The following is a 12,530-nucleotide window of genomic DNA, read 5'->3' as shown; positions in this document are numbered from 1 at the left end:
GTGCGGTGAGTATGGTGACTGTGTGCTGAGTGTGGTGAAGTGTGTGGTGAGTGATTGTAGTGAGAGTGTGGTGAGTGTGTGTGGTGAGTGTGTGGTGAGTGATTGGTGAGTGTGTGTGGTGAGTGATTGGTGAGTGTGTGTGGTGAGTGTGTGGTGAGTGTGTGGTGAGTGTGTGTGGTGAGTGTGTGGTGAGCACGGTGCCCGACTCACCACGTAGGAATGCCCCCATGCTAACACTGTGCACCATGGTGCTGAAAGCGGTGAGTGATTGGTGAGTGTGTGGTGAGTGTGTGTGGTGAGTGATTGGTGAGTGTGTGTGGTGAGTGTGTGTGGTGAGTGATTGGTGAGTGTGTGTGGTGAGTGTGTGTGGTGAGTGATTGGTGAGTGTGTGTGGTGAGTGTGTGGTGAGTGTGTGGTGAGTGAGTGGTGAGTGAGTGGTGAGTGTGTGGTGAGTGTGTGGTGAGTGTGTGTGGTGAGTGATTGGTGAGTGTGTGTGCTGAGTGTGTGGTGAGTGTGTGGTGAGTGTGTGGTGAGTGTGTGGTGAGTGTGTGTGGTGAGTGAGTGGTGAGTGATTGGTGAGTGTGTGTGGTGAGTGATTGGTGAGTGTGTGTGCTGAGTGTGTGTGCTGAGTGTGTGTGGTGAGTGTATGGTGAGTGTGTGGTGAGTGTGTGTGCTGAGTGTGTGTGGTGAGTGTGTGGTGAGTGTGTGTGCTGAGTGTGTGTGCTGAGTGTGTGTGCTGAGTATATGGTGAGTGTGTGGTGAGTGTGTGTGGTGAGTGTGTGGTGAGAGTGTGGTGAGCACGGTGCCCCACTCACCACGTAGGAATGCCCCCATGCTAACACTGTGCACCATGGTGCTGAGGGCGCGCCCTGAGTAGGGCTGCAGGGCCGGGTCTGCGCCACACGCCAGCAGCAGGCGGAGCAGCTCCAGACGGTCGCTCTCCACCGCGTCGTGGATCGGCCTGGGGGGGCGGGCGGGGGGTGGTGTGGGGGGGGGTACGGGGATCGCGTCAAACCTCCACCCCCTCCCCAACCTCCTCCCCCCCTCTCAACCTCCACCCCCTCCTCCTCCACCTCGTCCCCAACCTCCTCCTCCCCTCTCAACCTCCACCCCCTCCTCCTCCACCTCGTCCCCAACCTCCTCCTCTCCTCTCAGCCTCCACCCCCTCCTCCTCCACCTCGTCCCCAACCTCCTCCTCCCCTCTCAACCTCCACCCCCTCCTCCTCCACCCCGTCCCCAACCTCCTCCCCCCCCTCTTAACCTCCACCCCCTCCTCCTCCACCCCGTCCCCAACCTCCTCCTCCCCTCTCAACCTCCACCCCCTCCTCCTCCACCTCGTCCCCAACCTCCTCCTCTCCTCTCAGCCTCCACCCCCTCCTCCTCCACCTCGTCCCCAACCTCCTCCTCCCCTCTCAACCTCCACCCCCTCCTCCTCCACCTCGTCCCCAACCTCCTCCTCTCCTCTCAGCCTCCACCCCCTCCTCCTCCACCTCGTCCCCGACCTCTTCCCCCCCCTCTCAACCTCCACCCCCTCCTCCTCCACCCCGTCCCCAACCTCCTCCTCCCCCCCCTCTCCACTGACCCCCTCCTCTCCATCCTCCTACCACTCCTCAACTTACTCCTCATCTTCCTCCACCCTCACTTCAACCTTCCCACCCCCTCTCCCCCTCCACCACCCCCTTCCCCCTCTCAATCAACTCCCCGTGCATCCCCACATCTCCCCATGTATGTGTCTCGTGTCTCCGTATCCCGTGTCTCTGTGTCCCAGTATCTCCGTGTCTCTGTGTCTCGTGTCTCTGTGTCTCTGTGTCTCCGTGTCTCTGTGTCCCCGTGTCTCTGTGTCCCGTGTCTCTGTGTCCCCGTGTCTGTGTCCCCGTGTCTCTGTGTCCCCGTGTCTCTGTGTCTCGTGTCTCTGTGTCCCGTGTCTCTGTGTCCCCGTGTCTCTGTGTCCCCGTGTCTCTGTGTCTCCGTATCTCTGTGTCTCTGTGTCCCCGTGTCTCTGTGTCCCGTGTCTCTGTGTCCCCGTGTCTCTGTGTCCCGTGTCTCTGTGTCTCGTGTCCCGTGTCTCCGTGTCTCCGTGTCCCGTGTCTCTGTGTCTCTGCGTCCCCGTATCCCCCGATTCCCCTCCCCCTCCATGCCCCCCCCCTCTGTGCCCCCCCCCCTCTGTGCCCCCCCCTCTGTGCCCCCCCCCCCTCTGTGCCCCCCCCCTGCCCCCACCGCGTGCCATCCTGAGCGCTGCAGTTGACGTCTGCCCCGTGAGCCAGCAGGGCGCGGGCGATGGCCACGTGGCCTCTGGCGCAGGCCTCGTGCAGTGCGCAGTAGCCGGCGTTGTCACGGTGATTCACGTCGCACACCCCCGCGTCCACGCAGTACAGCACCACATCCTAGTGGGGGGGGGGGGGCATGGGGGGGGGGCACGGGGGGTGGTGGTTGTGGTGGTTGCAGTTGTGGATGTAGTTGTGGTCGTTGTGGTGGCTAAAGTAGTAGTGGCTATAGTACTAGTGGCTGTAGTAGTAGTGGCTGCAGTAGTAGTTGTGTCTGCAGCAGTAGTAGTAGTGGCTGTAACAGTAGTGGTTGTAACAGTAGTGGTTGTAACAGTAGTAGTAGTGGCTGTAACAGTAGTGGCTGTAACAGTAGTGGTTGTAACAGTAGTGGCTGTAACAGTAGTAGTGGTGGTCGTAGTGGCTGTAACAGTAGTAGTGGTGGTCGTAGTGGCTGTAACAGTAGTGGCTGTAACAGTAGTGGTGGTAGTAGTAGTGGCTGTAACAGTAGTGGCTGTAACAGTAGTGGCTGTAACAGTAGTAGTGGTAGTAGTAGTGGCTGTAACAGTAGTAGTGGCTGTAACAGTAGTAGTGGTGGTCGTAGTGGCTGTAACAGTAGTAGCTGTAACAGTAGTAGTGGTAGTAGTAGTGGCTGTAACAGTAGTGGCTGTAACAGTAGTGGCTGTAACAGTAGTGGCTGTAAAAGTAGTAGTGGTGGTCGTAGTGGCTGTAACAGTAGTGGCTGTAACAGTAGTAGTGGTGGTCGTAGTGGCTGTAACAGTAGTGGCTGTAACAGTAGTGGCTGTAACAGTTGTGGCTGTAACAGTAGTAGTGGTAGTCGTAGTGGCTGTAACAGTAGTAGTGGTGGTCGTAGTGGCTGTAACAGTAGTGGCTGTAACAGTAGTGGCTGTAACAGTTGTGGCTGTAACAGTAGTAGTGGTAGTCGTAGTGGCTGTAACAGTAGTAGTGGTGGTCGTAGTGGCTGTAACAGTAGTGGCTGTAACAGTAGTAGTGGTGGTCGTAGTGGCTGTAACAGTAGTGGCTGTAACAGTAGTAGTGGTGGTCGTAGTGGCTGTAACAGTAGTGGCTGTAACAGTAGTAGCTGTAACAGTAGTAGCTGTAACAGTAGTAGTGGTAGTAGTGGCTGTAACAGTAGTAGTGGCTGTAACAGTAGTAGTGGTGGTCGTAGTGGCTGTAACAGTAGTGGCTGTAACAGTAGTAGTGGTGGTCGTAGTGGCTGTAACAGTAGTAGCTGTAACAGTAGTAGTGGTAGTAGTAGTGGCTGTAACAGTAGTGGCTGTAACAGTAGTGGCTGTAACAGTAGTAGTGGTGGTCGTAGTGGCTGTAACAGTAGTAGTGGTAGTAGTAGTGGCTGTAACAGTAGTGGCTGTAACAGTAGTGGCTGTAACAGTAGTAGTGGTGGTCGTAGTGGCTGTAACAGTAGTGGCTGTAACAGTAGTAGTGGTGGTCGTAGTGGCTGTAACAGTAGCGGCTGTAACAGTAGTAGTGGTGGTCGTAGTGGCTGTAACAGTAGTGGCTGTAACAGTAGTAGTGGTGGTCGTAGTGGCTGTAACAGTAGTGGCTGTAACAGTAGAAGTGGTGGTCGTAGTGGCTGTAACAGTAGTGGCTGTAACAGTAGTAGTGGTAGTAGTAGTGGCTGTAACAGTAGTGGCTGTAACAGTAGTGGCTGTAACAGTAGTAGTGGTGGTCGTAGTGGCTGTAACAGTAGTGGCTGTAACAGTAGTAGTGGTGGTCGTAGTGGCTGTAACAGTAGCGGCTGTAACAGTAGTAGTGGTGGTCGTAGTGGCTGTAACAGTAGTGGCTGTAACAGTAGTAGTGGTAGTCGTAGTGGCTGTAACAGTAGTGGCTGTAACAGTAGTAGTGGTGGTCGTAGTGGCTGTAACAGTAGTGGATGTAACAGTAGTAGTGGTGGTCGTAGTGGCTGTAACAGTAGTGGCTGTAACAGTAGTAGCTGTAACAGTAGTAGCTGTAACAGTAGTAGTGGTAGTAGTGGCTGTAACAGTAGTAGTGGCTGTAACAGTAGTAGTGGTGGTCGTAGTGGCTGTAACAGTAGTAGCTGTAACAGTAGTAGTGGTAGTAGTAGTGGCTGTAACAGTAGTGGCTGTAACAGTAGTGGCTGTAACAGTAGTAGTGGTGGTAGTAGTAGTGGCTGTAATAGTAGTAGTGGTGGTCGTAGTGGCTGTAACAGTAGTGGCTGTAACAGTAGTAGTGGTAGTAGTAGTGGCTGTAACAGTAGTGGCTGTAACAGTAGTGGCTGTAACAGTAGTAGTGGTGGTCGTAGTGGCTGTAACAGTAGTGGCTGTAACAGTAGTGGCTGTAACAGTAGTAGTGGTAGTCGTAGTGGCTGTAACAGTAGTGGCTGTAACAGTAGTAGTGGTGGTCGTAGTGGCTGTAACAGTAGTGGCTGTAACAGTAGTAGTGGTGGTCGTAGTGGCTGTAACAGTAGTGGCTGTAACAGTAGTAGTGGTAGTCGTAGTGGCTGTAACAGTAGTAGCTGTAACAGTAGTAGCGGTAGTAGTAGTGGCTGTAACAGTAGTGGCTGTAACAGTAGTAGCTGTAACAGTAGTAGTGGTAGTCGTACTGGCTGTAACAGTAGTAGTGGTAGTCGTAGTGGCTGTAACAGTAGTGGCTGTAACAGTAGTAGTGGTAGTAGTAGTGGCTGTAACAGTAGTGGCTGTAACAGTAGTAGTGGTGGTCGTAGTGGCTGTAACAGCAGTCGCTGTAACAGTAGTAGTGGTAGTAGTAGTGGCTGTAACAGTAGTAGTGGTAGTCGTAGTGGCTGTAACAGTAGTGGCTGTAACAGTAGTAGTGGTGGTCGTAGTGGCTGTAACAGTAGTGGCTGTAACAGTAGTAGTGGTAGTAGTAGTGGCTGTAACAGTAGTGGCTGTAACAGTAGTAGTGGTAGTAGTAGTGGCTGTAACAGTAGTAGCTGTAACAGTAGTAGTGGTAGTCGTAGTGGCTGTAACAGTAGTGGCTGTAACAGTAGTAGTGGTAGTAGTAGTGGCTGTAACAGTAGTAGTGGTGGTCGTAGTGGCTGTAACAGTAGTAGTGGTGGTCGTAGTGGCTGTAACAGTAGTGGCTGTAACAGTAGTAGTGGTGGCCGTAGTGGCTGTAACAGTAGTAGCTGTAACAGTAGTAGTGGTAGTCGTAGTGGCTGTAACAGTAGTAGCTGTAACAGTAGTAGTGGTGGTCGTAGTGGCTGTAACAGTAGTGGCTGTAACAGTAGTAGCTGTAACAGTAGTAGCTGTAACAGTAGTAGTGGCTGTAACAGTAGTAGTGGTGGTCGTAGTGGCTGTAACAGTAGTGGCTGTAACAGTAGTAGTGGTAGTAGTAGTGGCTGTAACAGTAGTAGTGGTAGTAGTGGCTGTAACAGTAGTGGCTGTAACAGTAGTAGTGGCTGTAACAATAGTAGTGGTAGTAGTAGTGGCTGTAACAGTAGTGGCTGTAACAGTAGTGGTCGCTGTAACAGTAGTGGCTGTAACAGTAGTAGTGGTAGTAGTGGCTGTAACAGTAGTGGCTGTAACAGTAGTAGTGGTAGTAGTAGTGGCTGTAACAGTAGTGGCTGTAACAGTAGTGGCTGTAACAGTAGTAGTGGTAGTAGTAGTGGCTGTAACAGTAGTAGTGGTAGTAGTAGTGGCTGTAACAGTATTGGCTGTAACAGTAGTGGCTGTAACAGTAGTAGTGGTAGTAGTAGTGGCTGTAACAGTAGTGGCTGTAACAGTAGTGGCAGTAACAGTAGTAGTGGTAGTGGTGGCTGTAACAGTAGTGGCTGTAACAGTAGTAGTGGTAGTAGTAGTGGCTGTAACAGTAGTGGCTGTAACAGTAGTGGCTGTAACAGTAGTAGTGGTAGTAGTAGTGGCTGTAACAGTAGTAGTGGTAGTAGTAGTGGCTGTAACAGTAGTGGCTATAACAGTCGTAGTGGTAGTAGTAGTGGCTGTAACAGTAGTGGCTGTAACAGTAGTAGTGGTAGTAGTAGTGGCTGTAACAGTAGTAGCTGTAACAGTAGTCGCTGTAACAGTAGTAGTGGTAGTAGTAGTGGCTGTAACAGTAGTAGTGGCTGTAACAGTAGTGGCTGTAACAGTAGTAGCTGTAACAGTAGTAGTGGTGGTCGTAGTGGCTGTAACAGTAGTAGTGGTGGTCGTAGTGGCTGTAACAGTAGTAGTGGTAGTAGTAGTGGCTGTAACAGTAGTAGTGGTAGTAGTAGTGGCTGTAACAGTAGTGGCTGTAACAGTAGTGGCTGTAACAGTAGTAGTGGTAGTCGTAGTGGCTGTAACAGTAGTGGCTGTAACAGTAGTGGCTGTAACAGTAGTAGTGGTAGTCGTAGTGGCTGTAACAGTAGTGGCTGTAACAGTAGTAGTGGTAGTAGTAGTGGCTGTAACAATAGTGGCTGTAACAGTAGTGGCTGTAACAGTAGTAGTGGTAGTAGTAGTGGCTGTAACAGTAGTGGCTGTAACAGTAGTAGCTGTAACAGTAGTAGTGGTGGTCGTAGTGGCTGTAACAGTAGTGGCTGTAACAGTAGTGGCTGTAACAGTAGTAGTGGTAGTCGTAGTAGCTGTAACAGTAGTGGCTGTAACAGTAGTGGCTGTAACAGTAGTAGTGGTAGTCGTAGTGGCTGTAACAGTAGTGGCTGTAACAGTAGTAGTGGTAGTAGTAGTGGCTGTAACAATAGTGGCTGTAACAGTAGTGGCTGTAACAGTAGTAGTGGTAGTAGTAGTGGCTGTAACAGTAGTAGTGGTAGTAGTAGTGGCTGTAACAGTAGTGGCTGTAACAGTAGTAGTGGCTGTAACAGTAGTAGTGGTAGTAGTAGTGGCTGTAACAGTAGTGGCTGTAACAGTAGTGGCTGTAACAGTAGTAGTGGTAGTAGTAGTGGCTGTAACACTAGTGGCTGTAACAGTAGTGGCTGTAACAGTAGTAGTGGTAGTAGTGGCTGTAACAGTAGTGGCTGTAACAGTAGTAGTGGTAGTAGTAGTGGCTGTAACAGTAGTGGCTGTAACAGTAGTGGCTGTAACAGTAGTAGTGGTAGAAGTAGTGGCTGTAACAGTAGTGGCTGTAACAGTAGTGGCTGTAACAGTAGTAGTGGTAGTAGTAGTGGCTGTAACAGTAGTGGCTGTAACAGTAGTGGCTGTAACAGTAGTAGTGGTAGTAGTGGCTGTAACAGTAGTGGCTGTAACAGTAGTAGTGGTAGTAGTAGTGGCTGTAACAGTAGTCGCTGTAACAGTAGTGGCTGTAACAGTAGTAGTGGTAGTAGTAGTGGCTGTAACAGTAGTAGTGGTAGTAGTAGTGGCTGTAACAGTAGTGGCTGTAACAGTCGTAGTGGTAGTAGTAGTGGCTGTAACAGTAGTGGCTGTAACAGTAGTAGTGGTAGTAGTAGTGGCTGTAACAGTAGTAGCTGTAACAGTAGTGGCTGTAACAGTAGTAGTGGTAGTAGTAGTGGCTGTAACAGTAGTAGTGGCTGTAACAGTAGTGGCTGTAACAGTAGTAGCTGTAACAGTAGTAGTGGTGGTCGTAGTGGCTGTAACAGTAGTAGTGGTGGTCGTAGTGGCTGTAACAGTAGTAGTGGTAGTAGTAGTGGCTGTAACAGTAGTAGTGGTAGTAGTAGTGGCTGTAACAGTAGTGGCTGTAACAGTAGTGGCTGTAACAGTAGTAGTGGTAGTCGTATTGGCTGTAACAGTAGTGGCTGTAACAGTAGTGGCTGTAACAGTAGTAGTGGTAGTCGTAGTGGCTGTAACAGTAGTGGCTGTAACAGTAGTAGTGGTAGTAGTAGTGGCTGTAACAATAGTGGCTGTAACAGTAGTGGCTGTAACAGTAGTAGTGGTAGTAGTAGTGGCTGTAACAGTAGTAGTGGTAGTAGTAGTGGCTGTCACAGTAGTGGCTGTAACAGTAGTAGTGGCTGTAACAGTAGTAGTGGTAGTAGTAGTGGCTGTAACAGTAGTGGCTGTAACAGTAGTAGTGGTAGTAGTAGTGGCTGTAACACTAGTGGCTGTAACAGTAGTGGCTGTAACAGTAGTAGTGGTAGTAGTGGCTGTAACAGTAGTGGCTGTAACAGTAGTAGTGGTAGTAGTAGTGGCTGTAACAGTAGTGGCTGTAACAGTAGTGGCTGTAACAGTAGTAGTGGTAGTAGTAGTGGCTGTAACAGTAGTGGCTGTAACAGTAGTGGCTGTAACAGTAGTAGTGGTAGTAGTAGTGGCTGTAACAGTAGTGGCTGTAACAGTAGTGGCTGTAACAGTAGTAGTGGTAGTAGTGGCTGTAACAGTAGTGGCTGTAACAGTAGTAGTGGTAGTAGTAGTGGCTGTAACAGTAGTGGCTGTAACAGTAGTGGCTGTAACAGTAGTAGTGGTAGTAGTAGTGGCTGTAACAGTAGTGGCTGTAACAGTAGTGGCTGTAACAGTAGTAGTGGTAGTAGTAGTGGCTGTAACAGTAGTAGTGGTAGTAGTGGCTGTAACAGTAGTGGCTGTAACAGTAGTAGTGGTAGTAGTAGTGGCTGTAACAGTAGTGGCTGTAACAGTAGTGGCTGTAACAGTAGTAGTGGTAGTAGTAGTGGCTGTAACAGTAGTGGCTGTAACAGTAGTAGTGGTAGTCGTAGTGGTAGTAACTCACGCGGTATCCCAGCCGTGCGGCCCTCTGCAGCAGCGTCTCCCCGGCGTTCTTGTTCACGATTAGGCGCCTCGCTTCGGGGGGGGGGCGTGCCCCCGCCCCCCCCGCCCCCCCTCCGCCCCCCGCAACCCCTCCCTCGGGCACCCACTCTGCCAGGCGGCTCCGCCAGGCCCCCCGGTCGCCCGCCGCCACCGCTGCCTGTAAGCACCCCCCAGGAGCGGAGGTGACACGGCGGCCTCCCCAGCGGTTCCCCGCAACGTCATCCTCTGCTGCTGTGTGGTGTAGCCTAGGGGCTCCCCCAGTGGGTGCTGTCTCTGTGTGGTGTAGCCTAGGGGCTCCCCCAGTGGGTGCTGTCTCTGTGTGGTGTAGCCTAGGGGCTCCCCCAGTGGGTGCTGTCTCTGTGTGGTCTAGCGTAGGGGCTCCCCCAGTGGGTGCTGTCTCTGTGTGGTGTAGCCTAGGGGCTCCCCCAGTGGGTGCTGTCTCTGTGTGGTGTAGCCTAGGGGCTCCCCCAGTGGGTGCTGTCTCTGTGTGGTGTAGCCTAGGGACGCCCTCAGTGGGTGCTGTCTCTGTGTGGTCTAGCGTAGGGGTAACCCTCGTGGTAACTGTCGCTGCGCGTTAGTCTGCTGCCAGTAGGGGACGATGATTGCTGTGCCGTCTAGCCTTGGGGAACCCCCAGTGGGAGCTGTCCCTAAACAGTCAGTCCTGCTACAACACGTGGTGTTGGATATATAATGCGGTCGAGCGAGCGGAATCTACATCTCGTGGGAATAGGCGGCGGTTGCAAGGGCCGTTAAAGCGAGTCACTTAACACCCTTCCATCGTTTTCTCTCTTCCTCCTCCGACATCGCTACGTCTTCTATCGCTTGGCGACTAACATTTTAAAACTTTTCACGAATGTTTCCTTCAATTATTTATTTTACTTAACAAAATAAAACACAGTACAGTAGACTGGATTATCCACATGCGGTTTATCAGATTTGCATATTAACTGCGCACCTGAGATTTTGACATACATTAAAAACCGGTGGATTTTCCCTTAAGCCCAAATTAATAATCTAAAAATAATTATACAGCGTTATTCTTGGTAATGTATACTAAAAGCCACGTGCTTAAACCGAAGAAATATGTTGCTCCGGTTAATCAAAATTCCACGTGATTGCCCCTACGGCACAGTAGATGCAACATCTCTACAACAGCGGGGCGGAGTTTGACGTTGATTGGCGTGGCTCTGCTACTGTCGTCCACGAAGTGGGCCGAGTCTTCTGCTGGGCAGGAGCCAGGGAAGTTTCATCATCGCCTAGCACGCGCCTCATCGAGCGGCCGATCTTTAGGATTTGTTCTAAGTCGAAAGAGTAACAATCAAAATCGTCAGTTGTGCCTCATTTTGAGTGATTTATCCGATCGTTTATTTTGAGAGTTTTCATTTACGCAAACTGTTCAATGGCAGATAAAAGGCGAGCGTGTTGTTTCAACTTTAAATCAGAAACTGTATATTATATGTAAATTGAAAGATATAGCTAAAAACCACTCGTATTGGTATAAATTGAGATCCGCGGAAAATTAATATTTTTGGATTATCCGTGATTTTGAATTATCTGCGGCAATCCTCCCCATCATTAGCGTGGATAATAGAGTTTACCGTAGTTATAAAAGAACACGTAAAATTCAACAATATGACATTATGATGGAAAATGTTAGTAATGTCGGTGTTTTTAGAAACATGCCACCCCTTAATACCTTCATTCCCATTGAATCGATGGTTATATTGAACAATATTTTGCCATCACGCGGTGTCCCTCACTTCCCCAGGAACGTATGCGTTATAGGAGAAACTGACTGTACGTTACTCTGCTGCCAATAGTCGATAAAACCCCATTTGGGTTCCTCCAGACACTGGACACCACTGCGATTGGCCACGTGGAATGTCCGTAATGCTCACTGTGGAGGAGAGGCTGCCATTCCTCTATCAGGAGCTGGACCGGTACCGCCTCGACCTCTGTGTGGAACACAGGAGGTCTGGTGGACCAGTTCTGGCTCAAGTCACCATTAGGGGTGGGACAGTCCTCCTTTGGGGGCAGGAGACGGCCAAACAACAGATAGTGACACTTCTTTTGAAACAAAATAATGAAGAGGGTGTGGGAGCAAGGCAGTGATGTGTGGGAAGCTGTAAGTCCCAGGCTGCTGTGGGCTCGCCTCCCTATCAACGGGAGGCCATGAATTGTGATGCTGGCTTACGCCCCCACCAAAGATGAACTTCAGTAGGGGGATGCAGGCAAGGCCGATAAGTCAGATGGCTTCTATGACCTGCTGTCACAGGTGCTAGCTAAAGTGGCCCCTCAGGATAAACTAATCCTTATTGTGTGACTTTAATGCCTGAGTTAGTCGTGACGCTGGCACCTTGGCTGGAGTGACTGGAAGGCATGGGCCAGATCAGCTCAATAACAACAGAGGAGGCTGCTAGAAATGTGCAGCCCATGGGCTTGTAATCACCAACACGATGTTCCAGCATCAGCACATCCACACATCATGGATGCAGGTCCAAGCAATAAGATCTACTGGACTATAGTGACAGAACAGCAGATGCGGGCCCTTGTCCTTGACACCAGAACCTACCGAAGGGCTGATCTGCCCACTGATCATCAGCTTGTCAGCTGTAAGACGCACCTGCCATTCTTCCACTGCTGTGGAGGGTGTTCATCTAGGACCCCACTCAAACCCAGCGACATGGTCTCAGCTCGCTGAATGAAAACCTTCGATACTTCACGTGGCCTCAACGTGCACCTAGCCTGGCACATGTGACGTGGTGATGTCACCGTCGCTTACCGTATTTTCCTGCAAGTAACCCGCAGGGTATACCACTTTTTACAAACAAAACAAGACCCTGCGGGGTATATGGAGGTGCGGGCTATCCCAAAAATTTTTTACACGTGTGACATGTCATAACTCGTAAAAAAATTACATGATAGGACTATTCACTATGCAACCTTTGAGTAAAGCACTGCTGAATAAACCACTCACTCTAAAATTGCACATGTTATCACGTTTTAAATTATTCGAATTGTTTGTACAATGAAACGACAATGTTTGAAGTGGGCGCACTTTGTTTACCGTAATACTTTCAGTGGCTGTAGGGGGGTGCGAAAGTTTCAGCTGAGGCTATGGATTGCACAATGGGAAGGGCCTTAACAAGCGTCCACCAGACGTGGAATCATAATTGCTGAGTCCCTTAGGCCGCTGCTATTGGCTGAGCACTATGCAGTCGCGACCATGAGCTTTGTTTCAAACTTCCAATTGCTTTGTTGCCAGGAGGCAATGGCGTCACCGAAGTGCCGCTATTGTCTGCGCAGTGCGCAATCTGCCAGTGCTAAAACCGTACAGGGGTCCAGTAGCTGTAATATGATGAGGTCGATTGCTGGTAAGCCTAACAGTATGCTTACTTATCTACCAGTTATGTGTTACTTATTTATTGAATATTTACTTTTGTTACTTATTTACTGTTTTAAGTTCACTCGTTTCGTTTGTTTTCTTTGTGCGCGTTATGATTTTAATGTTCACAATTGATAGTGGAATGTATTACAAATGTAAAATTTGTATATGATGGAATTAAGCTGCGGTAACGACGTTAAAGATATGAATGCCTGCAGGGTATATGGA

General features: G+C 50.0%; 1 protein-coding gene across 1 annotated transcript in view; it reads right to left on the bottom strand.

Moving 5' to 3' along the window:
- Positions 1–12,530, bottom strand: part of LOC116937733 (uncharacterized) — a 123,556-nt gene that overhangs the window by 17,268 nt on the left and 93,758 nt on the right. Inside the window, exons 11-13 of the mRNA XM_076058294.1 lie at positions 8,880–9,074; positions 2,218–2,384; positions 816–961 (exon numbers count right to left, since the gene is read on the bottom strand). Coding sequence (XP_075914409.1) covers positions 816–961; positions 2,218–2,384; positions 8,880–9,074 — 508 coding nt within the window. The remainder of the gene's footprint in view (positions 1–815; positions 962–2,217; positions 2,385–8,879; positions 9,075–12,530) is intronic.

The sequence above is a fragment of the Petromyzon marinus genome (assembly GCF_048934315.1).
Source record: "Petromyzon marinus isolate PM22_M1 ecotype Great Lakes invasive population chromosome 70 unlocalized genomic scaffold, UKy_Petmar_22M1.pri1.0 chr70_unloc.1, whole genome shotgun sequence".
NCBI lineage: Eukaryota > Metazoa > Chordata > Hyperoartia > Petromyzontiformes > Petromyzontidae > Petromyzon > Petromyzon marinus.
This window is presented reverse-complemented; position numbering and strand designations above follow the sequence as displayed.